The sequence below is a fragment of the Hyperolius riggenbachi genome, chromosome 1 (assembly GCF_040937935.1).
Source record: "Hyperolius riggenbachi isolate aHypRig1 chromosome 1, aHypRig1.pri, whole genome shotgun sequence".
Taxonomy (NCBI): Eukaryota; Metazoa; Chordata; class Amphibia; order Anura; family Hyperoliidae; genus Hyperolius; species Hyperolius riggenbachi.
The window spans coordinates 686,821,149-686,847,390 of NC_090646.1; the positions used below are offsets into that span (position 1 = coordinate 686,821,149).

General features: G+C 53.6%; 1 protein-coding gene across 1 annotated transcript in view; it reads right to left on the reverse strand.

Annotated features, from left to right (window-relative positions):
• Positions 1-6,434: 6,434 nt before the first annotated feature.
• Positions 6,435-26,242, reverse strand: part of LOC137561450 (resistin-like beta) — a 36,071-nt gene continuing 16,263 nt past the window's right edge. The window contains exons 3-4 of the mRNA XM_068272749.1: positions 11,348-11,428; positions 6,435-7,074 (exon numbers count right to left, since the gene is read on the reverse strand). Of these exons, the coding sequence (XP_068128850.1) occupies positions 6,944-7,074; positions 11,348-11,428 (212 nt within the window). The 3' untranslated portion in view covers positions 6,435-6,943. The remainder of the gene's footprint in view (positions 7,075-11,347; positions 11,429-26,242) is intronic.

Below are 26,242 nucleotides of genomic sequence, written 5' to 3' on the forward strand. Positions count from 1 at the left end.
CCACTTGGTCGTTCCCGGAATTGGGCTTGGTATGTACAGAATCCCCCCGCCCCCCCCCAGGAACAGAACACCATTTCACATGCAGAGAAACACATCATTCATGAACTGATCAGACCTTCAGTGTATGTCCACCAGCCGGCTATCACAGGGTGTATTCTGGACACCAAGCTTGGCCGGGGACAGGAGGACCCTACACGGAACTTTGTTATATATGATTGTATTCAGCAGAGACACATTATACATTCATTGACCTAATAAAGGCTTAACCCTTAGGCCGGTTTCACACTGAATATTGGTGGTAGCAGGGTGGTGCGGCCCGGGGACTGCACCCTACCGCCAAGAACAGCCCCTCGGTGATTACCACGTCAGTACACTGGCAGCTGGCCGAGCAGGAAGTGACGCTTTCTTCCTGTTGCCGAATCATTGAAATGTGCAGAAACATATTGCTAAAATACACTTCCGCGCATGCGCGGCGCATAAAACTTGCAGCGGGTATTTTAAACGCGCATCGCCATAGACTTACGCGACTTCCGGTCTGCCGCAGCAGCCGCGTGGTGACGCAGGTACGCGCTCGTGTTAGATAGGGTACCTCTGGCACAGCGCGGCATGGAATATGAACTACCTCATAGACTTACATTGCCCTAGCCTCAGGCTGCTGGAAAATGCTGCACTGCATCGCGCCAGTGTGAAACGGCCCTTAGTCTGCTGCCAATGTCTGCAGGTGATTCTGTGTTTCCAAATGCCACGGATAAGTAAACACATGACAGTGAGGGCGGAGCTCTAAGCTTGATGCAGCAGTGTCAGTGAGGGAGGAGCTCTAAGCATGATGCAGAAGTGTCAGTGAGGGAGGAGCTCTAAGCATGATGCAGCAGTGTCAGTGAAGGCGGGGCTCTATGCATGATGCAGCAGTGTCAGTGAGGGCGGAGCTCTAAGCATGATGCAGCAGTGTCAGTGAGGGCAGCAAGGGCGGAGCTCTAAGCATGATGCAGCAGTGTCAGTGAGGGCAGAGCTCTAAGCTTGATGCAGCAGTGTCAGTGAAGGCAGAGCTCTAAGCATGATGCAGCAGTGACAGTGAAGGCGGGGCTCTAAGCATGATGCAGCAGTGTCAGTGAAGGCGGAGCTCTAAGCATGACGCATCAGTGTCAGTGAAGGCGGAGCTCTAAGCTTGATGCAGCAGTGACAGTGAAGGCGGGGCTCTAAGCATGATGCAGCAGTGTCAGTGAGGGCGGAGCTCTAAGCATGATGCAGCAGTGTCAGTGAAGGCGGAGCTCTAAGCATGATGCAGCAGTGACAGTGAAGGTGGAGCTGTAAGCATGATGCAGCAGTGTCAGTGAAGGCGGGGCTCTAAGCATGATGCAGCAGTGTCAGTGAAGGAGAAGCTCTAAGCTTGATGCAGCAGTGTCAGTGAAGGAGAAGCTCTAAGCTTGATGCAGCAGTGTCAGTGAGGGCGGAGCTCTATGCATGACGCAGCAGTGTCAGTGAAGGCGGAGCTCTAAGCATGATGCAGCAGTGTCAGTGAAGGCGGAGCTCTAAGCATGATGCAGCATTGTCAGTGAAGGCAGAGCTCTAAGCATGATGCAACAGTGTCAGTGAAGGCGGAGCTCTAAGCATGATGCAGCAGTGTTCAGTTAGGGCGGAGCTCTCTGCTTCTGTGATAATCAGGGCCGGATTTCTGGAAAGGCCACAGAGGCCATAGCCTAGGGTGATAAAATTAGATAAGATAAGAAGGGCGGCAGGACTTGGAGAGAGAAGCGGTTATATGTCAAATTAAATCATCTCTTCTGGTCCCGCAGCACAGCCAGCCAGCGCCCTGCTCTGCACTAATAGCTGAATTCCAGAGTCACCCAATCCCTGCTTCTCTCTCTCACATTTCCTGGTGTGTTATAACAATCAGGATCAATCATAACTGTCACCTGATAATCCATTCCTCTATATGATGGACATACAGATCGATGTGAGAAATACCAGAGATTTACATTACAAAGCAGGTAGAACTAAGTTCTGCTGAGTTTTAATGCAGCCATTCCCAAACATCAGTGAGCTCTGCTAGTTTCTTCACTTTCTCTTTTACAGCTGTGACACTGAGCCCAGAAGCAGTTTATTACACTCTTATCTAACCCTAATTTATGACTGTTTCTCTTTAGTTTTTTTCTTCCTAGCCAGCATTAGAGATGTTGCGAACCTTCGATTTTCGGTTCGCGAACCCGATTCCCGAACCTTCGCGGAAGGTTCGGTTCACGGAAAAGTTCGCGAACCACAATAGACTTCAATGGGGAGGCGAACTTTGAAAAATAGAAAAAATTATGCTGGCCACAAAAGTGATGGAAAAGATGTTTCAAGGGGTCTAACACCTAGAGGGGGGCATGGCGGAGTGGGATACATGCCAAAAGTCCCGGGGAAAAATCTGGATGTGACGCAAAGCAGCGTTTTAAGGGCAGAAATCACATTGAATGCTAAATTGCAGGCCTAAAGTGCTTTAAAACATCTTGCATGTGTATACATCAATCAGGGAGTGTAATTAGAGTACTGCTTCACACTGACACTCCAAACTCACTGTGTAACGCACCGCAAACAGCTGTTTGCATAGTGACGGCCGTGCTGGACTGATGCGCAACATGGCCAGAGTGCAGGCCGTGGCAGTTTTCCAGCCCATATGGTCGCCGGGCTGTGGTAGCTCAATGATAAAACAGTGACTGTCCAGCTGATCAAATTTGGTCTGTCCACAATGAAGCAACGACCTTATTATCTTCTTGTATGTAGGTAGGAGTCCCAGTATAGGTAGGCATAGGTAGGTGCCTCAGTAGTTAGCTAGGCATAGGTAGGAGACCCAGTATAGGTAGGTAGGCATAGGTAGGTGTCCCAGTAGTTAGCTAGGCAAAGGTAGGAGACCCAGTATAGGTAGGTAGGTGCCTCAGTAGTTAGCTAGGCAAAGGTAGGAGACCCAGTATAGGTAGGTAGGTGCCTCAGTAGTTAGCTAGGCAAAGGTAGGAGACCCAGTATAGGTAAGTAGGTGCCTCAGTAGTTAGGTAGGCATAGGTAGGAGACCCAGTATAGGTAGGTAGGCATAGGTAGGTGCCTCAGTAGTTAGCTAGGCAAAGGTAGGAGACCCAGTATAGGTAGGTAGGTGCCTCAGTAGTTAGCTAGGCAAAGGTAGGAGACCCAGTATAGGTAGGTAGGTGCCTCAGTAGTTAGCTAGGCAAAGGTAGGAGACCCAGTATAGGTAGGTAGGTGCCTCAGTAGTTAGCTAGGCAAAGGTAGGAGACCCAGTATAGGTAGGTAGGTGCCTCAGTAGTTAGCTAGGCAAAGGTAGGAGACCCAGTATAGGTAAGTAGGTGCCTCAGTAGTTAGGTAGGCATAGGTAGGAGACCCAGTATAGGTAGGTTGGCATAGGTAGGTGCCTCAGTAGTTAGCTAGGCAAAGGTAGGAGACCCAGTATAGGTAGGTAGGTGCCTCAGTAGTTAGCTAGGCAAAGGTAGGAGACCCAGTATAGGTAGGTAGGTGCCTCAGTAGTTAGCTAGGCAAAGGTAGGAGACCCAGTATAGGTAAGTAGGTGCCTCAGTAGTTAGCTAGGCATAGGTAGGAGACCCAGTATAGGTAGGTAGGCATAGGTAGGTGCCTCAGTAGTTAGCTAGGCAAAGGTAGGAGACCCAGTATAGGTAGGTAGGTGCCTCAGTAGTTAGCTAGGCAAAGGTAGGAGACCCAGTATAGGTAGGTAGGTGCCCCAGTAGTTAGGTAGGCATAGGTAGGTGTCCCAGTAAAGATAGTTAGGAAGGGCCTGGCTGGCTCAGTAATAACAATTACCAAGGTCCAGCTGCAACAGATAGGGCTGTATAATGTCAGTGTACAACACACACAAAAAAAACAAACACATCAGGAAAACATTGGCTCTCAAAAGAGCTGTTGAGGGGTGCTATTTTAGCAATAACAATCAGCCAGGAGCAAGCCAAGAGCCTAACTAATCTGTCCCTAGAAGAACAAGTCTGCAGCAGCTGTCCCTTTCCTCTCTCTAGCAGGCACACGAGTGAGGCTAATGGCCGCTGGAGCCTGCCTTATATAAGGGGGGTGGGGCCTCCAGGGCTTAGTGTAGCCTGATTGGCTACAATGTGCCTGCTGACTGTGATGCAGAGGGTCAAAGTTGACCCTCATAGTGCATTATGGGGCGAATCAAACTTCCGAAAAAGTTCGCCTGGTGCAGGCGAACGCGAACCCCCAAAGTTCGCCGGCGAACCGTTAGCTACATCTCTAGCCAGCAGTGGTCTCAGTTAACTCTCTCCCGACTCATTTTCTGTCCTTCAGCTTCTACCTTCTATGAGAACTGGAGAAATACAAATGCTGTTTGCTTCCCTTTCATTGCTACACTGTCACTGTCACCTGAGCTGTTACTACCTCTATGCTAGTGTGTATGGTTTGGCATCCTTCTGCTTTCCTGTAGCAGTAGAGCATTGTACCATCTTAGCCATCAGTGAAAGCAGAGAGTTTTGAATCAGGATGATACGATTTATTGGCTTAAAAGAAAAAGAGTAATTGTTCTGCTAATAAGCCTGTTCTGCTAATAAGCTAATAATAATGTACATTCAGCATTCAAAAGAGATGCATAGATTTTTCAGCAAATATAAATAAATGTCATTCAGATGCTTTAAAGCAGGGGTCTCAAATTTGCGGCCCTCGGTACAATATTTTGTGGCCAGCGCCGGCAAAAGCAAAAGAGACACGGAAGCTAACTATTTTGTCTTATAGTTCGCTTCAGTGCTCCCAAGTAATCCGCCGCATCCCCGCCGCTAAACCAGGGCTGCAGAGCCCCCAAATCCCCCGGGCAAACATCCACGACTGCGCTGAGGGGCAGAGCTTCCAGCTGTAGCTCGGGTTTATATGAAAAGGGCGCCTGTAAAAAAGGGCGCCTGGTGGAGCCCATATATACCAACTTCGGCTACAAAAAAGGCGCTTGGTGTAGCCCATATAAAAACTTCGGCTACAAAAAAGGCGCCTGGTGTAGCCCATATAAAAACTTCAGCTACAAAAAAACTCCGGGATGTGTTAATTACTATTCCCCCTCCAGGCCGCCATGGATAGTGGAGGAATGAAATAATTCAGCTTCCAGCACTTGTAGCCCATATAAAAACTTTTGCTAGAAAAAAAAACTCCGGGATGTGTTAATTACTATTCCCCCTCCAGGCCGCCATGGATAGTGGGGGAATGAAATAATTCGGCTTCCAGCACTTGTAGCCCATATAAAAACTTAGGCTACAAAAAAGGCGCCTGGTGTAGCCCATATAAAAACTTCGGCTACAAAAAAAAAGGCAATAATATGGGCTACAAAGGTGCACCCTACTGTAGCCGAAAACCTTGTAGCCGAAAAAATATGGGCTACAAAGGGGAGCACGCTTGTAGCCTATATCAAAACTCTTTTCTACACCTTGTAGCCCATATTTCGAGAAATATCATTGATGTCTATGGTGGCGCCCTTTTCATACAGGCAGCTCAGGCGCCCTTTTCAACCGATACCTGTAGCTCTGCCCCTCCTGACGTCGATCACTGCACGGATCGCCGCCTCTCTCCGCCCCTCTCTGTGAAGGAAGAGTGAGAGGGGCGGGCAGAGGCGGCGATCCGCTGCGATTGATGTCAGGAGGGGCAGAGCTGAAGCTGAAAGCTCTGCCCCTTCCAGGAAATGCCGGCGGATAGCCCCCCGGGCGATTTGGGGGCTCTGCAGGCCTCGATTTGCGGCGGGGACACGGCGAATTACTTGTAATGGGAGCACTGAAATGAACTATAAGGTAGGACACTTCATGTTCAGAAGAAATAATTAAAACTGTTAATATTGACATTTGAGGACTTTTTTTGTGAAATCCATTATGCGGCCCAGCCTCATCCTGACTTTGCCTCCTGCGGCCCCCAGGTAAATTGAGTTTGAGACCTCTGCTTTAAAGTGAAGCTGAACTCTTGCACAGGAAAGAAGGAAAACAGAGAAATGTACCATGTATGTATTTAGAGAGCCTGTCTAATCCACCCTCATCTGTGTCTAATCACAAGTTGTAATTTATCTCTACACTGTGTCACCTGACTGCCACAACATCTAAGCTCATTTGAAAGTCATACATCAGCATAATTTCTCAAGTATGCATGTCCAGAACACTATCGGCTGCTTTGCACATTCAGGCAGGAGCGCAAATTACAGGAATTATTTGCTGAATGGGGGGCAGAGCAGTGCAACTGAGATGAGCCCATTCAAACCAGTGATCGCTAGTCAGAGTGTTGGACAGAATGTATTTTGGTGGTGGTGGTGGTGGTGGTGGTGGTGTTGGTGACAGCAGGCCTAGGGCACTGGAAAGTATAAATCCGGCCCTGGTGATAATTATTGAGAAGTCAGTAGCCCAGCAGCTCACACCTGCGTTTACCGTTATGCGACCGCGAGAAGACATACACAATGAATCGCTCTGTATGCTGCACATTCGTTTTATTACAGCAGTATGACAGATCATTTGGAGCCATGTGGCAGTGTGGTCAGTCCCCAGTCAGTCCCCATGTGGTGTGCGGTCACCCCCGGTCAGTCTCAGTGTGGTCTATGGTCAGTCTCTGTGTGGCAGTGCGGTCTCTGTGTGGCAGTGCGGTCTCTGTGTAGCAGTGCGGTCTCTGTGTAGCAGTGCGGTCTCTGTGTAGCAGTGCGGTCTCTGTGTGGCAGTGCGGTCTCTGTGTAGCAGTGCGGTCTGTGTGGCAGTGCGGTCTCTGTGGCAGTGCGGTCTCTGTGGCAGTGCGGTCTATGTGTAGCAGTGCGGTCTATGTGTAGCAGTGCGGTCTCTGTGTAGCAGTGCGGTCTGTGTGGCAGTGCGGTCTCTGTGTGGCAGTGCGGTCTCTGTGGCAGTGCGGTCTCTGTGTAGCAGTGCGGTCTATGTGTAGCAGTGCGGTCTCCGTATGGCAGCATGGTCTCCGTGTTGTCTGTGGCCAGCTGTTAGCGAGCGAACTTGCAGCAGCGGGCGGAGGTCCAGTCGATGTTGGCACATCTGCAGTGACAGGTGTTGTTGTTCTGGACATCCCAGGATCCGCAGGCCATCCCACAGGAGCAGCCGGTGAGGGTGTAGCCTGACCAGAGACACAGAGATCAGAGATTATATAATGCCTGTGTATCAGACACACATTCACACAGAGCTATCATCCAGTAACAGAAATGTGAGATTTCAGATTAAAGGATGTCAAATGTGTAAAAAAAAAAGTTAACCACTTGAGGACCTCAATGTTTACCCCCTCCTAAAGACCAGGCCATTTTTCTTAAATTGGGCCACTGCAGCTTTAAGGCCTCGCTGCAGGGCTGCACAACACAGCACACAAGTGACTCCCCTCCCCTTTTCTCCCCACCACCAGAGCTTTCTGTTGGTGGGGTCTGATCGCTTCCCCAATGTTTATATATTTTTTTGGTAAATATATATACATTTTTTTTTTTATAAATTCCCTATCGCTTTAACAATTTCCCCTCCCTCCCCCAGTCAGCCTATCACCACAGATCGCAGCGCTGTACACAGTTATTAGACGGCACGCGCAATCTCCTGTTAGCCCGATATGAAGCCGTTCATGCCAATCGGCATGGAGTGGTCGTCAAGTAGTTCAGTACCTGTGTTTATTCTGTATCCCTGGAGGACGTCATCCACGCCCTCAATTTACTTCCACCTGATCCCCGCTCTGTGCCAGACCCCCGGTCGGCTCCCGACCCCACCACCCAGGTCGGCCTCTCCTGCCTCATGTAAAATGGCTGCCGAAGCTTGCCACGGCTGCACAGTCCGCATAGACGCGAGTGCGGCTGCACAGCTCTAGGGCTCTTCCTGCCGCTTCCTCCCTACAGGCCGTCTCCTGTGCGTGGTGCGGGGGGAGGCCCTATGTGGCTGCGCTGCTCTAGGGCTCATCCTGCCGCTTCCTCCCTACAGGCCGTCTCCTGTGCGTGGTGCGGGGGGAGGCCCTATGTGACTGTACAGCTCTAGGGCTCATCCTGCTGCGCGGGTGGGCCAGAGGCACGCGGAGGGCGCGGGTGGGCCAGAGGTACGCGGAGGGCGCGGGTGGGCCAGAGGCACGCGGAGGGCGCGGGTGGGCCAGAGGCACGCGGAGGGCGCGGGTGGGCCAGAGGTACGCGGAGGGCGCGGGTGGGCCAGAGGCACGCGGAGGGCGCGGGTGGGCCAGAGGCACGCGGAGGGCGCGGGTGGGCCAGAGGCACGCGGAGGGCGCGGGTGGGCCAGAGGCACGCGGAGGGCGCGGGTGGGCCAGAGGCACGCGGAGGGCGCGGGTGGGGCAGAGGCACGCGGAGGGCGCGGGTGGGGCAGAGGGACGCGGAGGGCGCGGGTGGGGCAGAGGCACGCGGAGGGAGCGGGTGGGCCAGAGGCACGCGGAGGGCGCGGGTGGGCCAGAGGCACGCGGAGGGCGCGGGTGGGCCAGAGGCACGCGGAGGGCGCGGGTGGGCCAGAGGCACGCGGAGGGCGCGGGTGGGCCAGAGGCACGCGGAGGGCGCGGGTGGGCCAGAGGCACGCGGAGGGCGCGGGTGGGGCAGAGGTACTCGGAGGGCGCGGGTGGGGCAGAGGTACACGGAGGGCGCGGGTGGGGCAGAGGTACACGGAGGGCGCGGGTGGGGCAGAGGTACGCGGAGGGCGCGGGTGGGGCAGAGGTACGCGGAGGGCGCGGGTGGGGCAGAGGTACGCGGAGGGTGCGGGTGAGGCAGAGGTACGCGGAGGGAGCGGGTGGGGCAGAGGTACGCGGAGGGCGCGGGTGGGGCAGAGGTACGCGGAGGGCGCGGGTGGGGCAGAGGCACGCGGAGGGCGCGGGTGGGGCAGAGGTACGCGGAGGGCGCGGGTGGGGCAGAGGTACGCGGAGGGCGCGGGTGGGGCAGAGGTACACGGAGGGTGCGGGTGGCGTGCTCCGGAGATACAGAATAAACACAGGTACTGAACTTATTTTTACACATTTGACATCGAAAGTCCTTTAAGGATAATATGGGCTGTTTCTTGGTGTGGGGTCCCAGAACCCCTTTTTTGGTTTATATCCTGTAGGGCCCCTTGGTGGGCATTACACACTGCAGGGCCTCTTGGTGGGCGTTATACACTGCAGGGCCCCTTGGTGGGCGTTACACACTGCAGGGCCCCTTGGTGGGTGTTATACACTGCAGGGCCCCTTGGTGGGCGTTATACACTGCAGGGCCCCTTGGTGGGCGTTACACACTGCACGGCCCCTTATTGGGAGTTATACACTGCAGGGCCCCTTGGTGGGCGTTATACACTGCAGGGCCCCTTGGTGAACATTACACACTGCAGGGTCCCTTGGTGGTCGTTATATCCAGCAGGGCCCCTTGGTGGGCGTTATCTACTGCAGGGCCCTTTGGTGGGTGTTATACACTGCAGGGCCCCTTGGTGGGCGTTATCTACTGCAGGGCCCCTTGGTGGGTGTTACACACTGCAGGGCCCCTTGGTGGGTGTTATACACTGCAGGGCCCCTTGGTGGGTGTTATACACTGCAGGGCCCCTTTGTGGGCGTTATACACTGCAGGGCCCCTTGGTGGGCGTTACACACTGCAGGGCCCCTTGGTGGGCGTTACACACTGCAGGGCCCCTTGATGGGCGTTACACACTGCAGGGCCCCTTGATGGGCGTTACACACTGCAGGGCCCCTTGGTGGGCGTTACACACTGCAGGGCCCCTTGGTGGGCGTTGCACACTGCAGGGCCCCTTGGTGGTCGTTATATCCTGCAGGGCCCCTTGGTGGGCGTTACACACTGCAGGGCCCTTTGGTGGGCGTTACACACTGCAGGGCCCCTTGGTGGGCGTTACACACTGCAGGGCCCCTTGGTGAACGTTACACACTTCAGGGCCCCTTGGTGGGTGTTACACACTGCAGGGCCTCTTGGTGGGCGTTACACACTGCAGGGCCCCTTGGTGGGCGTTACACACTGCAGGGCCCCTTGGTGAACGTTACACACTGCAGGGCCCTTTGGTGAACGTTACACACTGCAGGGCCCCTTGGTGAACGTAATACACTGCAGGGCCCCTTGGTGGGCGTTATACACTGCAGGGCCCCTTGGTGGGCGTTATACACTGCAGGGCCCCTTGGTGGGCGTTATACACTGCAGGGCCCCTTGGTGGGCGTTACACACTGCAGGGCCCCTTGGTGGGCGTTACACACTGCAGGGCCCCTTGGTGGGCGTTACACACTGCAGGGCCCCTTGGTGGGCGTTACACACTGCAGGGCCCCTTGGTGGGCATTATACACTGCAGGGCCCCTTGGTGGGCATTATACACTGCAGGGCCCCTTGGTGGGCGTTACACACTGCAGGGCCCCTTGGTGGGCGTTACACACTGCAGGGCCCCTTGGTGGGCGTTACACACTGCAGGGCCCTTTGGTGGGCATTACACACTGCAGGGCCCCTTGGTGGGCGTTACACACTGCAGGGCCCCTTGGTGGGCGTTATACACTGCAGGGCCCCTTGGTGAACGTTACACACTGCAGGGCCCCTTGGTGGGCGTTATACACTGCAGGGCCCCTTGGTGAACGTTACACACTGCAGGGCCCCTTGGTGGTCGTTATATCCTGCAGGGCCCCTTGGTGGGCGTTACACACTGCAGGGCCCCTTGGTGGGCGTTACACACTGCAGGGCCCCTTGGTGGGCGTTACACACTGCAGGGCCCCTTGGTGGGCGTTACACACTGCAGGGCCCCTTGGTGGGCGTTACACACTGCAGGGCCCCTTGGTGGGCGTTACACACTGCAGGGCCCCTTGGTGGGCGTTACACACTGCAGGGCCCCTTGGTGGGCGTTACACACTGCAGGGCCCCTTGGTGGGTGTTATACACTGCAGGGCCCCTTGGTGAATGTTACACACTGCAGTGTCCCTTGGTGGTCGTTATATCCTGCAGGGCCCCTTGGTGGGCGTTACACACTGCAGGGCCCCTTGGTGGGCGTTACACACTGCAGGGCCCCTTGGTGGGCGTTACACACTGCAGGGCCCCTTGGTGGGTGTTATATCCTGCAGGGTCGCTTGGTGGGCGTTACACACTGGAGGGCCCCTTGGTGGGCGTTACACACTGCAGGGCCCCTTGGTGGGCGTTACACACTGCAGGGCCCCTTGGTGGGCGTTACACACTGCAGGGCCCCTTGGTGGGCATTATATCCTGCAGGGTCGCTTGGTGGGCGTTACACACTGCAGGGCCCCTTGGTGGGCGTTACACACCGCAGGGCACCTTGGTGGGCGTAATACACACTGCAGGGCCCCTTGGTGGGCGTTACACACTGCAGGGCCCGCACACACAGCCCCTGGACTGGAGGACACACATACAGTGGACTGGAGGACACACATACAGTAACTGAGCTGTGTGCAATGCTCTCACCTGATGGGCAGGCAGCGTAGGCTCCTGACTGCTGGTTCACATCCACACACACAAGATTACCCCCATCAGAGCTCGTGCAGCCTAAGAGAGAGGACAGGAGAAGCAGAGGTCACATTCTCTCATGATTTTTATAGACAGCAATAACAGCCTGTCCAATGTTCTCAACCTTTTCTTTTCTGCACAGCACTGCATACTTATTACATGCTGCCCTATACTCACTGCACCCTGCCCTGCACTCACTGCATCCTGCCCTTCACTCACTGCACCCTGCCCTATACTCACTGCACCCTGCCCTATACTCACTGCACTCCGCTCTGCACTCACTGCATCCTGCCCTGCACTCACTGCACACTTCCCTGCACTCACTGCACCCTGCCCTATACTCACTGCACCCTGCCCTGCACTCACTGCACTCCGCTCTGCACTCACTGCACCCTGCCCTGCACTCACTGCACCCTGCCCTATACTCACTGCACCCTGCCCTGCACTCACTGCATCCTGCCCTTCACTCACTGCACCCTGCCCTATACTCACTGCACCCTGCCCTATACTCACTGCACTCCGCTCTGCACTCACTGCATCCTGCCCTGCACTCACTGCACACTTCCCTGCACTCACTGCACCCTGCCCTATACTCACTGCACCCTGCCCTGCACTCACTGCACTCCGCTCTGCACTCACTGCACCCTGCCCTGCACTCACTGCACCCTGCCCTATACTCACTGCACCCTGCCCTGCACTCACTGCACCCTGCCCTGCACTCACTGCACCCCGCCCTGCACTCACTGCACCCTGCCCTGCACTCACTGCACCCCGCCCTGCACTCACTGCACCCTGCCCTATACTCACTGCACTCCGCTCTGCACTCACTGCACCCTGCCCTATACTCACTGCACCCTGCCCTGCACTCACTGCACCCTGCCCTATACTCACTGCACCCTGCTCTGCACTCACTGCACCCTGCCCTATACTCACTGCACCCTGCCCTGCACTCACTGCACTCCGCTCTGCACTCACTGCACCCTGCCCTGCACTCACTGCACCCTGCCCTATACTCACTGCACCCTGCCCTGCACTCACTGCACCCTGCCCTGCACTCACTGCACCCCGCCCTGCACTCACTGCACCCTGCCCTGCACTCACTGCACCCCGCCCTGCACTCACTGCACCCTGCCCTATACTCACTGCACTCCGCCCTGCACTCACTGCACCCTGCCCTATACTCACTGCACTCCGCTCTGCACTCACTGCATCCTGCCCTGCACTCACTGCACACTTCCCTGCACTCACTGCACCCTGCCCTATACTCACTGCACCCTGCCCTATACTCACTGCACTCCGCTCTGCACTCACTGCACCCTGCCCTGCACTCACTGCACCCTGCCCTATACTCACTGCACCCTGCCCTGCACTCACTGCACCCTGCCCTGCACTCACTGCACCCCGCCCTGCACTCACTGCACCCTGCCCTATACTCACTGCACCCCGCTCTGCACTCACTGCATCCTGCCATTCACTCACTGCCAGTGGTGCTCAGCAGAGCTCGAATATTCGAGTAGCTCGAATATTCGAGCTCTTTTTCAGCTATTCGAGCTCGGTATTCGAGCTCCGAATAGCTGGAGCTATTCGAATGGGCTATCCGAGTACACTCGAATAGCCCATTCACTATTCGAGCTATTCGAGCAACTCGGCGCTATTCGAGCTCGGTACCGAGCTCGAATAGCGTCATAGCCCAGATTGATGTCCTTAGAGCCAATCAGAGGGCTCCCAGGCCCTCTGACGGCAGCCAATCACAGAGGGGGACCCTGGCCAGCCCCTACCCTATAAATAGCGGCCGCCATGTTCCGTTTCTCCATGCTTGCCTGAGACTTGTACAGAGAGAGAGTTGCTCCTTTGTGCTTTGGCTTAGCAAGTGCTCTATTGTGATCATTTACCTAGCGTTTTTGCTCACCTACACCTGCCATATACACCTATATTGTTGTTAGTTAGATAGACATTGTATTTTAGTTAGTAGCTTGTGTGTTACATTAGAGACAGGCAGCTGCTGCAAGCTTACAGGTTTAGGCCTCAGGGGGGCCTTGCCTCTGTGGGCAGCTGTCCTCTGTTTATTTCTCTCATCTATACCAGTATTTCTGCTGTCCTTTACTAATAGTATTGTAGTTATACTGTACTAGGAGTAGGACACTCACTGACTGTCACTGTTTATAGGCTACTAGCTAGCTCCTGCGTGTGTGCACTCACTCACTGTCTGTGTGTACACACACTCTATTTCCTTCTGATTACTGATAGATTATTGTTAGTTAGTTGTACTTACTGTTACTACTTACTCTTACTGTACTAGGAGTCTAGGACACTCAGTCAGACAGTCACTGTGTTCATAGGCTACTAGCTCCTGCGTGCGGTCACTCACTGTCTGAGTGTACACACACCACCCACACTCCATTTCCTTCTGATCGCTGATTGATTATTGTAATTAGTTAGTTCTACTTACTGTTACTACTTACTCTTACTGTACTAGGAGTCTAGGACACTCAGTCACTGTGTTCATAGGCTACTAGCTCCTGCGTGCGGTCACTCACTGTCTGAGTGTACACACACCACCCACACTCCATTTCCTTCTGATCGCTGATTGATTATTGTAATTAGTTAGTTCTACTTACTGTTACTACTTACTCTTACTGTACTAGGAGTCTAGGACACTCAGTCACTGTGTTCATAGGCTACTAGCTCCTGCGTGCGGTCACTCACTGTCTGAGTGTACACACACCACCCACACTCCATTTCCTTCTGATCGCTGATTGATTATTGTAATTAGTTAGTTCTACTTACTGTTACTACTTACTCTTACTGTACTAGGAGTCTAGGACACTCAGTCACTGTGTTCATAGGCTACTAGCTCCTGCGTGCGGTCACTCACTGTCTGAGTGTACACACACCACCCACACTCCATTTCCTTCTGATCGCTGATTGATTATTGTAATTAGTTAGTTCTACTTACTGTTACTACTTACTCTTACTGTACTAGGAGTCTAGGACACTCAGTCACTGTGTTCATAGGCTACTAGCTCCTGCGTGCGTGCACTCACTGTCTGAGTGTACACACACTAAATTTACTTGTGATTACTACTGATTATTGTAACTGCTAGTTGTACTTCCTGACTGTTACTACTTACTTACTGTACTAGGGGACACTCACTCAGTCACCTCACCAACCAACCCACTCCATTAAAGTACCCCACTTTTCACCCGCCCTTTTACAAAACTTTTGTCTATACGCCCAAAACATTTAAGATGTCTGGAAGTGGCAGCCAGCGCGGTTTGGGCAAGGGGAAGGGCAGCAAGGGAATCAGGAGGAGAGGGAGCAGCATTGTGGCAAGCCGCGGCCGCGGGCGCGCCACCATGCACAGTTCCGCAGCAGCAGCAGCAGCGTCAGTGGCTAACATTCCTCCCATAGCCACTGGCCGTGGACGCCTTGGGCGCCGCCCAGCAGGAGCATCTGCAACTCACGCTGCAGAGACACAGCAGCAGCAGCGTGTAGCACCTGCTCCGATTTTCCTCCAGCCGGGTCGGAAACGTCCCATTGAGGAAAAGGATGCAGACACTGTGGTGCAACTCATGACGGAGGATGAGCAGCCCGCCATCAGCTCTGCATCCGAGGCCTCCACCCTCACCACCACCACCACCACCACCCCTGTTCGCAGCAGCCGCCCAGCAGGGTCTGGGGAGGAGGCCAGTTCACCGTCAGTCGCCGACCTCTCATTCAGCACTCTTTTGACCCCAGGCATGATGAGTCAATTGTCTGCTGTTGTTGGCGATTTTGAGGAGGAGATGCTGATGGGCACTTTGGGGGATGAGGGATTGGACAGCAAGACTGTGGCGACAGTCAAGCAGCCCATCCATGCATCAGGAGAGGAGTTTGGGGGGTCATCATCCCAGCAGGACATGTTTGAGGAGGGGGAGGATGATGTTGATGACCCGGTGACAGACAGAGACTGGGTGCCACCACCTCCAGGGGATGTCGTCCTCAGCAGCTCGGAGGAGGAGGAGGATGCGCTTGTGGGCCTTGCAAGGAGGCGCATCATTGCAAGCATTGGCAGCGACCCACAGCCTGCTGGTGTCTCAGGCTCAGCAGCAGCAGCAGCAGCATCAGCCAGTACCACCACCAGCCGCACCCAAGCCCCCCCCCCCAACCACCACAGGGAGACAGGCAGCAGCGCTTCCATGCCGTAGGGGGATGTTTCTGTCACCAATCTGGCGCTTTTTCACCATGCCCACTGTGTACAGCAAGTACGCCACTTGCAACCACTGTCAGCGGAAGTTGAGCAGAGGTGCAGACCCCTTAAAGTTCAGCACCAGCTCGCTGATCAACCACCTTGCGGCTAAACATTTCCACCAGCATGAGGAGTTCCAGAGGCTGAAGGCATCTGGTGCTGGCAGTGGCACCACACCCATCACTGCACAGCCTTCAGCAGCAGCAACAGCAGCCACCCGCCCTCCTGCTCCTCCAGCAGCACCAGCAGGAGTGCGGAAACGCACTGCTCCTCCCCCCTCTGCAACTCCTGCCGCCGACACTGAGGCCTGTTCTGGCAGCCAGTCCTCAGTGGCCTCCTCCGCTGTGTCTGGTGATTCCCGTGTCAGCAAAAGGCCACGCCAGAGCCTTTTGAGCGAGTCCTTCCAGGGGGTGGTTAGGGCTCTGCCTCCCAGCAGCCGTCGCGTGCGGCAGCTGAACGGCTTGCTGGCACGGGCCATGTGCTCCCAACTCCTGCCGTACACGCTCGTGCAGGAGGGGAGCGACATGCGGGCGCTGCTTGCTTGTGCAGCCCCAGACTGGCAGCTCCCCAGCAGACACTTTTTCTCCCGCAAGGCCATTCCAGCACTGCACCGCTTTGTGATGGCCAATGTGGAGCGAGGGCTGGAGCACGCGGTTGGTGAAAGGGTCCACGTCACCATGGACTCCTGGAGCAGCCGCTTCGGGACAGGCCGCTACCTGTCCTTCACTGTCCACTGGGTCAGCTTGGTGGAAGGGGGTGAGGATGGGAGAGCAGCAGCGGGCACAGCAGCAGCAGCAGCAGCAACACAGTGGGTGGTGCCACCCCGCAGGGTCAGGGGAACTGCAGCGGGTTCCTCCGATCCTCTGCCATCCTCCGCCACACCTGGCCAAACCCCCCGCCTCAGCAGCAGCGTGAAGGCCCGCCACTGCCAAGCGCTGCTGCACTTGGTCAGCCTTGGCAAGACCAAGCTGACGGCAGCCCACGTGTTGGCCAAACTCCAGGAGCAGGAGAGGATTTGGCTGACCCCCAGAGGCCTCAGAGTCGGAGAGGTGGTGTCCGACAATGGGGCCAATCTGGTTGCTGCCATAGACAGGGGAAACCTGACCCACATCCCCTGTCTTGCCCACGTGCTGAACCTGGTGGTGCAGAAGTTCCTGCGCACCTACCAGGGGATGGGCGAACTGCTGGAAACGGCAAGGAATGTTGTGCGTCACTTCCGGCGCTCGGCTGCAGCCTGTGCGAGCCTGGAAGACGTGCAAAAGGAGCTGGATCTGCCACGCCATCGGCTGATCATTGACGTTCCGACTCGCTGGAACTCCACCCTGGCGATGTTGGAGCGTATGGTTGAACAGAGGCACGCTGTCAACCAGTACCTTGCCCTGGCCACTGTTTCCGCAGCTCGGAGAAGGGACAAGACCAGCAACATCCCGTCCATCGTCCCCGATGATGACTGGAGGCACATGCAGCAGGTGTGCTTTGTGCTGGCTCCCTTCCTGCAGGCCACAAACATGGTGAGCAGGGACCATGCTATGGTCTGCGAGTGGGTGCCCCTGGTTTCTCTGCTGAACAGGGCCCTCGATGGTTTGCTGGAACAGGGAGCGGCAGCCTTGGACCAGCAGGAGCGGCAACCAGCTGCGCAGTCCACCTCTGAGGGGGAGGAGGAGGAGGACTTGGTGGAGGTCCCTGACCTGGCTGCTGATGAGGGGGATCAGCACAGCGCAGCTGAGTTGGTGCGGGGGTGGAGAGAGGATGAGGCGGCAGAGGAGGAGGATGAGGACAGCACTGACGTCGATGTGCCAGCAGACGTGGCCCGCCTCTTCCCAATGGCAGCGCACATGCTGGCGTGCCTGCGCAGGGACCCCAGGGTGATCCAGATGAAGCAGAGGGAGGACATCTGGATCAGCATGATGTTGGACCCACGCCTCAAGGGGAAGTTGAGCCAGTTCCTGCCGCCTGCAGGAGGAGACCCAGCGCAACAAATAAGGAGCTTGCAGCAGGCCCTTGTTGAGCGCTTGGAGGAAGCCTTCCCCCAGCCTTCCACCCCCACTGTCCAGCAGCCAGCACAGAGGCAGCAGCAGGTGCCTGCATCCAGCAGCAGCAAGCGCCCCACAGACCTGCTGTCTCTCAGCCACGAGCTCTACAGGACTGTAGAGGCTCCGGCAGCAGTGACTAGAGAGGAGATGCATGCAGCAGCATCCTCCTCCGGTCACAGCCAGCGCCTGACCCGCATGGTGGCTGACTACATGGGGTCGTACAGCGGGCTTGACAGCGATGCCCCTGTTGATCCCATGGAGTATTGGGTCAAGCGCATGGAGATCTGGAGCGAGCTGGCGCAGTACGCCCTGGAAGTGCTGTCCTGCCCCCCTTCCAGCGTGCTGTCCGAGCGCTGCTTCAGTGCAGCTGGTGGCGTGGTCACCGAGAAACGCTCACGTCTGTCTCACAAGTCTGTGGACAGACTGACGTTTCTCAAGATGAACCAGGCGTGGGTGGAAGGCGAGTTCCTGGCCCCTGTTGTCGGCGAGAGGGGGACATGAACTGGCTGCCGGAACCATCGTTAATGTGCCTTACCACCCTTTACCACCTCCTGGCTCCTGCTCACTAAGCCAGCCTGGTTCACTTTGACTATTACGTCGCCTGCAGCCACACATTTTACACCTACAGTGGGCTGCTGTGTACTGCCCTTCTGCTGTCTGTCTGTGTTTCCCACTGCCAGGGTACACAGAATGACCTTCTTCTGCTGCCACTCTGCCACCAGCTATTACGTCAAACAATAGCTATATTGGTTGCAAAACCGAAACCAAACAAACCATTAAAAAAAAAAAAGGTTTAATTTTTCTGAGGTGCCCGGGTTGAAAACTGTGTTGTTCCAGTTGTGTATTGGACACAATGTGGGCTGCACGACCGCTGTCTGGGACCTCCTGTTGTGTTTATTTACGGCCCTGGTATCACCGCTAGGTACCAGGGCTATTATGTCACGCTGCCTACCTGCTGCCACACTCACACTGCTCCTCCATACCTCCTCCTGCTGCTGCTGCTGCTGTCTGTCTGTGTTTCCCACTGCCAGGGTACACAGATGATTTACCTTCTGCTGCCACTCTGCCACCAGCTATTACGTCAAACAATAGCTGCTCGCCTACTCCTCCATTCCTCCTCCTGCTGCTGCTGTCTGTCTGTGTTTCCCACTGCCAGGGTACACAAAATTACCTTCTTCTGCTGCCACTCTGCCACCAGCTATTACGTCCAAAAATAGCTAAATTGGTTGTAAAACCAAAAACCAAAAAACCATTAAAAAAAAAAAAAGGTTTAATTTTTCTGAGGTGCCCGGGTTGAAAACTGTGTTGTCCCAGTTGTGTATTGGACACAATGTGGGCTGCACGACCGCTGTCTGGGACCTCCTGTTGTGTTTATTTACGGCCCTGGTATCACCGCTAGGTACCAGGGCTATTATGGCACGCTGCCTACCTGCTGCCACACTCACACTACTCCTCCATTCCTCCTGCTGCTGCTGTCTGTCTGTGTTTCCCACTGCCAGGGTACACAGAATTACCTTCTGCTGCCACACTGCCACCAGCTATTACGTCAAACAATAGCTGCTCACATAATTACTCTCCTCCATTCCTCCTCCTGCTGCTGCTGCTGTCTGTCTGTGTTTCCCACCGCCAGGGTACACAGATTTACCTTCTGCTGCCACTCTGCCACCAGCTATTACGTCAAAAAATAGCTATATATCTGTGTAATTGGTTGTAAAACCAAAACTACAAAACCATTACAAAAAAAGGTTTAATTTTTCTGAGGTGCCCGGGTTGAAAACTGTGTTGTCCCAGTTGTGTATTGGACACAATGTGGGCTGCACGACCGCTGTCTGGGACCTCCTGTTGTGTTTATTTACAGCCATGGTATCACCGCTAGGTACCAGGGCTATTATGTCACGCTGCCTGCCTCATTGACTGCATGCTGCCACACACTCATCCTCCTCCTCCTGCTGCTAAATTTACCTCCTGCTGTCTGTGTGTTTCCACTGCCAGGGAGCACATACAATGGCGCTTCCAACATGCGTGCGCCACCAGCTATTTGTTGTTACGCTCAAAAATAGCTGCATTTCTTTAAAAAAAAAAAAATGAAAAGAGAAATAAGTGACGAAGAAGACGATATAGAAGAAGATGAAGAAGAAGAAGAAGATGAAGAAGATGAAGAAGAAGATGAAGAAGATGAAGAAGAAGATGAAGAAGATGAAGAAGAAGATGAAGAAGAAGATGAAGAAGATGAAGAAGAAGATGAAGAAGAAGAAGAAGAAGAAGAAGAAGAAGAAGAAGATGAAGATGAAGAAGATGAAGAAGAAGATGAAGAAGATGAAGATGAAGAAGATGAAGAAGATGAAGAAGAAGATGAAGAAGATGAAGATGAAGATGAAGAAGATGAAGAAGAAGATGAAGAAGATGAAGAAGAAGAAGAAGAAGAAGAAGAAGAAGAAGAAGATGAAGAAGAAGATGAAGAAGATGAAGATGAAGATGAAGATGAAGAAGATGAAGATGAAGAAGATGAAGAAGAAGATGAAGAAGATGAAGAAGAAGATGAAGAAGAAGAAGTAGAAGATGAAGAAGATGAAGATGAAGAAGATGAAGAAGAAGATGAAGAAGATGAATATGAAGAAGATGAAGAAGATGAAGAAGATGAAGATGAAGAAGATGAAGATGAAGAAGATGAAGAAGATGAAGATGAAGAAGATGAAGAAGAAGATGAAGAAGATGAAGAAGAAGATGAAGAAGAAGAAGAAGAAGAAGAAGATGAAGAAGATGAAGATGAAGAAGATGAAGAAGAAGATGAAGAAGATGAAGATGAAGAAGATGAAGAAGATGAAGAAGAAGATGAAGAAGATGAAGATGAAGAAGATGAAGAAGAAGATGAAGAAGATGAAGAAGAAGATGAAGAAGAAGAAGAAGAAGAAGATGAAGAAGATGAAGATGAAGAAGATGAAGAAGAAGATGAAGAAGATGAAGATGAAGAAGATGAAGAAGATGAAGAAGAAGATGAAGAAGATGAAGATGAAGAAGATGAAGAAGATGAAGATGAAGAAGATGAAGATGAAGAAGATGAAGAAGAAGAAGAAGAAGATGAAGAAGAAGAAGAAGATATAGAAGAAGAAGAAGAAGATATAGAAGATAAAGAAGAAGAAGAAGAAGAAGTATATACAGTACTGAACAAAATTCTGGACACAACTTCTCTTTTCACCTTTTTTTTTTTTTAAAGGAACATCCCCACATAATCACTTGCTGTTGTCACTTGGAAAAAAATATGTTTCTTGCATCATTAACCCTCAAAACAAGTGTTGGGAAGCTATTTAAGGCCAATTCGAATAGTCAGCTCGAATAGTTAGCTCGAATACCGACTCAAATAGTGAGCTCGAAGTCCGAGGTCGAATCGAATAGTAAAAATTATTCGACTCGAATATTCGACTGACCTCGAATAATTTACTATTCGAATTCGACCAAACTCGAATTTTAAAAAGGGGTATTTGAGCATCACTACTCACTGCACCCTGCCCTATACTCACTGCACCCTGCCCTGCACTCACTGCACCCTGCCCTGCACTCACTGCACCCCGCCCTGCACTCACTGCACCCTGCCCTGCACTCACTGCACCCTGCCCTATACTCACTGCACCCTGCCCTATACTCACTGCACCCTGCCCTGCACTCACTGCATCCTGCCATTCACTCACTGCACCCCGCCCTGCACTCACTGCACCCTGCCCTATACTCACTGCACCCCGCTCTGCACTCACTGCACCCTGCCCTGCACTCACTGCACCCCGCCCTGCACTCACTGCACCCTGCCCTATACTCACTGCACCCTGCCCTGCACTCACTGCACCCTGCCCTGCACTCACTGCACCCCGCCCTGCACTCACTGCACCCTGCCCTGCACTCACTGCACCCTGCCCTATACTCACTGCACCCTGCCCTATACTCACTGCACCCTGCCCTGCACTCACTGCATCCTGCCATTCACTCACTGCACCCCGCCCTGCACTCACTGCACCCTGCCCTATACTCACTGCACCCCGCTCTGCACTCACTGCACCCCGCCCTGCACTCACTGCACACTGCCCCGCACACTGCTCTGCACTCACTGCACCCTGCCCTATACTCACTGCACCCTGCCCTGCACTCACTGCACCCTGCCCTGCACTCACTGCACCCTGCCCTGCACTCACTGCACACTGCCCTGCACTCACTGCACCCTGCCCTTCACTCGCTGCACCCTGCCCTATACTCACAGCACCCCGCTCTGCACTCACTGCACCCTGCCCTGCACTCACTGCACCCTGCCCTGCACTCACTGCACCCTGCCCTGCACTCACTGCACCCTGCCCTGCACTCACAGCACCCCGCTCTGCACTCACTGCACCCTGCCCTGCACTCACTGCACCCTGCCCTGCACTCACTGCACCCTGCCCTGCACTCACTGCATCCTGCCCTTCACTCGCTGCACCCTGCCCTTCACTCACTGCATCCTGCCCTTCACTCGCTGCACCCTGCCCTATACTCACAGCACCCCGCTCTGCACTCACTGCACCCTGCCCTGCACTCACTGCACCCTGCCCTGCACTCACTGCACCCTGCCCTGCACTCACTGCATCCTGCCCTTCACTCACTGCACCCTGCCCTATACTCACTGCACTCCGCTCTGCACTCACTGCATCCTGCCCTGCACTCACTGCACCCTGCCCTGCACTCACTGCATCCTGCCCTTCACTCACTGCACACTTCCCTGCACTCACTGCACTCCGCTCTGCACTCACTGCACCCTGCCCTATACTCACTGCACCCTGCCCTGCACTCACTGCATCCTGCCCTTCACTCGCTGCACCCTGCCCTTCACTCACTGCACCCTGCCCTATACTCACTGCACCCTGCCCTATACTCACTGCACTCCGCTCTGCACTCACTGCACCCTGCCCTATACTCACTGCACCCTGCCCTGCACTCACTGCATCCTGCCCTTCACTCACTGCACACTTCCCTGCACTCACTGCACCCTGCCCTATACTCACTGCACCCTGCCCTGCACTCACTGCACTCCGCTCTGCACTCACTGCACCCTGCCCTGCACTCACTGCACCCTGCCCTATACTCACTGCACCCTGCCCTATACTCACTGCACCCTGCCCTATACTCACTGCACCCTGCCCTGCACTCACTGCACCCTGCCCTATACTCACTGCACCCTGCCCTATACTCACTGCACCCTGCCCTATACTCACTGCACCCTGCCCTGCACTCACTGCACCCTGCCCTGCATTCACTGCACCCCGCCCTGCACTCACTGCACCCTGCCCTGCACTCACTGCACCCTGCCCTGCACTCACTGCACCCTGCCCTGCACTCACTGCACCCTGCCCTGCACTCACTGCACCCTGCCCTATACTCACTGCACTCCGCTCTGCACTCACTGCACCCTGCCCTATACTCACTGCACCCTGCCCTGCACTCACTGCACACTGCCCCGCACACTGCTCTGCACTCACTGCCCCCTGCCCTATACTCACTGCACCCTGCCATATACTCACTGCACCCTGCCCTGCACTCACTGCACCCCGCCCTGCACTCACTGCACACTGCCCCGCACACTGCTCTGCACTCACTGCACCCTGCCCTGCACTCACTGCATCCTGCCCTTCACTCACTGCACCCTGCCCTATACTCACTGCACCCTGCCCTACACTCACTCTGCCCTGCACTCACTACATACTTCCCTGCACTTACTACACGCTGCCCTGAACTCACTGCATGCTGCCCTACACTCACTGCACACTACCCTGCACTCACTGTACGCTGCCCTGCACTTACTGCAGACTTCCCTGCACTCACTGCACCCTGCCCTGCACTCACTGCACACTGCTCTGCACTCACTGCGTACTTCACTGCACCCTGCCCTGCACTCACTGCATACTTCTCTGCATTCACTGCATACTTAACTGCAGACTGCCCTGCACCGTGCCCTGCACTCACTGTATCCTGCCCTGCACTCACTGCACACTTCCCTGCACTCAATGCACCCTGCCCTATACTCACTGAATACTTCACTGCACTCACTGCACACTTCCCTGCACTCACTGCATACTTCTCTGCACACTGCCCTGTACTCACTGCACACTTCTCTGCACCTACTTCATCCTGCCATGCACTCACTGCATACTTCCCTGCAATCACTGCACCCTGCCCTGCACTCACTGCACCCTGCCCTGCACTCACTGCACCCTGCCCTGCACTCACTGCACCCTGCCCTGCACTTACATAGTGTGAAGTGACAGTGTAAGAGCTGTATATACTGTGGCAGTGACGGTGTAAGAGCAGTACATACTGTGGCAGTGACAGTGTGAGAGCTGTATATACTGTGGCAGTGACAGTGTAAGAGCAGTACATACTGTGGCAGTGACAGTGTGAGAGCTGTATATACTGTGGCTGTGACAGTGTGAGAGCAGTATATACTGTGGCAGTGACAGTGTGAGAGCAGTATATACTGTGGCAGTGACAGTGTGAGAGCTGTATATACTGTGGCAGTGACAGTGTGAGAGCTGTACATACTGTGGCAGTGACAGTGTGAGAGCTGTATATACTGTGGCAGTGACAGTGTGAGAGCTGTATATACTGTGGCAGTGACAGTGTGAGAGCTGTATATACTGTGGCAGTGACAGTGTGAGAGCAGTATATACTGTGGCAGTGACGGTGTGAGAGCTGTACATACTGTGGCAGTGACGGTGTGAGAGCTGTACATACTGTGGCAGTGACAGTGTGAGAGCAGTATATACTGTGGCAGTGACAGTGTGAGAGCAGTATATACTGTGGCAGTGACAGTGTGAGAGCAGTATATACTGTGGCAGTGACCGTGTGAGAGCAGTATATACTGTGGCAGTGACAGTGTGAGAGCTGTATATACTATGGCAGTGACAGTGTGAGAGCAGTATATAATGTGGCAGTGACGGTGTGAGAGCAGTATATACTGTGGCAGTGACAGTGTGAGAGCAGTACATACTGTGGCAGTGACAGTGTGAGAGCAGTACGTACTGTGGCAGTGACAGTGTGAGAGCAGTATATACTGTGGCAGTGACAGTGTGAGAGCAGTACATACTGTGGCAGTGACAGTGTGAGAGCAGTATATACTGTGGCAGTGACGGTGTGAGAGCAGTATATACTGTGGCAGTGACGGTGTGAGAGCAGTATATACTGTGGCAGTGACAGTGTGAGAGCAGTATATACTGTGGCAGTGACGGTGTGAGAGCAGTATATACTGTGGCAGTGACGGTGTAAGAGCTGTATATACTGTGGCAGTGACAGTGTGAGAGCTGTATATACTGTGGCAGTGACAGTGTGAGAGCAGTATATACTGTGGCAGTGAAAGTGTGAGAGCAGTACGTACTGTGGCAGTGACAGTGTGAGAGCAGTATATACTGTGGCAGTGACAGTGTGAGAGCTGTATATACTGTGGCAGTGACAGTGTGAGAGCAGTATATACTGTGGCAGTGACAGTGTGAGAACAGTATATACTGTGGCAGTGACGGTGTGAGAGCAGTATATACTGTGGCAGTGACGGTGTGAGAGCAGTATATACTGTGGCAGTGACAGTGTGAGAGCTGTATATACTGTGGCAGTGACAGTGTGAGAGCAGTATATACTGTGGCAGTGACAGTGTGAGAACAGTATACACTGTTGGAGATACAACTGCATGTACTTTATATAGTACTGAGTATTAACACCACTAGACCAGTAGATGGCACTGTAGCAAATACTAAGGTTACCAGTTATGTGTGTCTGTCTGAAAACTTGTTTTCTTTATCTCTTCCTCTCTCTTCACAACTAAGATGTCTGCTGTTACAGTTTACTGAAATGCTCTGTATGCTTGCAACTTAATCCAGCCAAGTAAACCAAGTTCTGCCTCATCACGAGCTTCTAGTGTCTTCTCTAATACATAACCAACAGGTTATGGGCCCAGCTCCAGACACTAGAAAGAGGAAAACTACAAGCAAGTAAGTGCTGCATCTATAATCATACTGAATCCTGTGTGAGCTGCACCCAGAAAGATGGCAAGCGCTTCAGATATGAAGATTACAGTAGCAAAGCTTAACAATACAAACTACCAGCTGTGGAAGTTTAAGCTTGAAATGCTGTTATCCAAAGATGACTTGTGGCAGGTGCTGGATACAGACAGACCAAATGACAACCCAGAAGAATGGGACAGAAAAAACAGGCAAGCAAAAGCAGTCATAAGCCTGCTAGTGGAGGATGATCAACTCATTCATATAAGGAAAGAAAACACAGCTAAAGGTATGTGGACTGCATTACAAAGGCTGCATGAACGAGCAAACCTAAACAGTAAATTATATCTGCTACGCAAACTGTATAAGATGAGGCTGGAAAAAGGGCAGGAAATGAGTGAACATGTAAATGCTATGCTAGAGATTGTGGACCAGCTGGGTGCAATAGGCGAAGAAATGAAAGACAATCACGTAGTAGCATTACTGCTATGCAGCCTCCCGGAATCATACAGTGCCCTTATAAATGCGCTAGAAACTAGACCAGAAACTGAACTGACTCTAGAATATGTTAAGGGAAAACTAATTGAT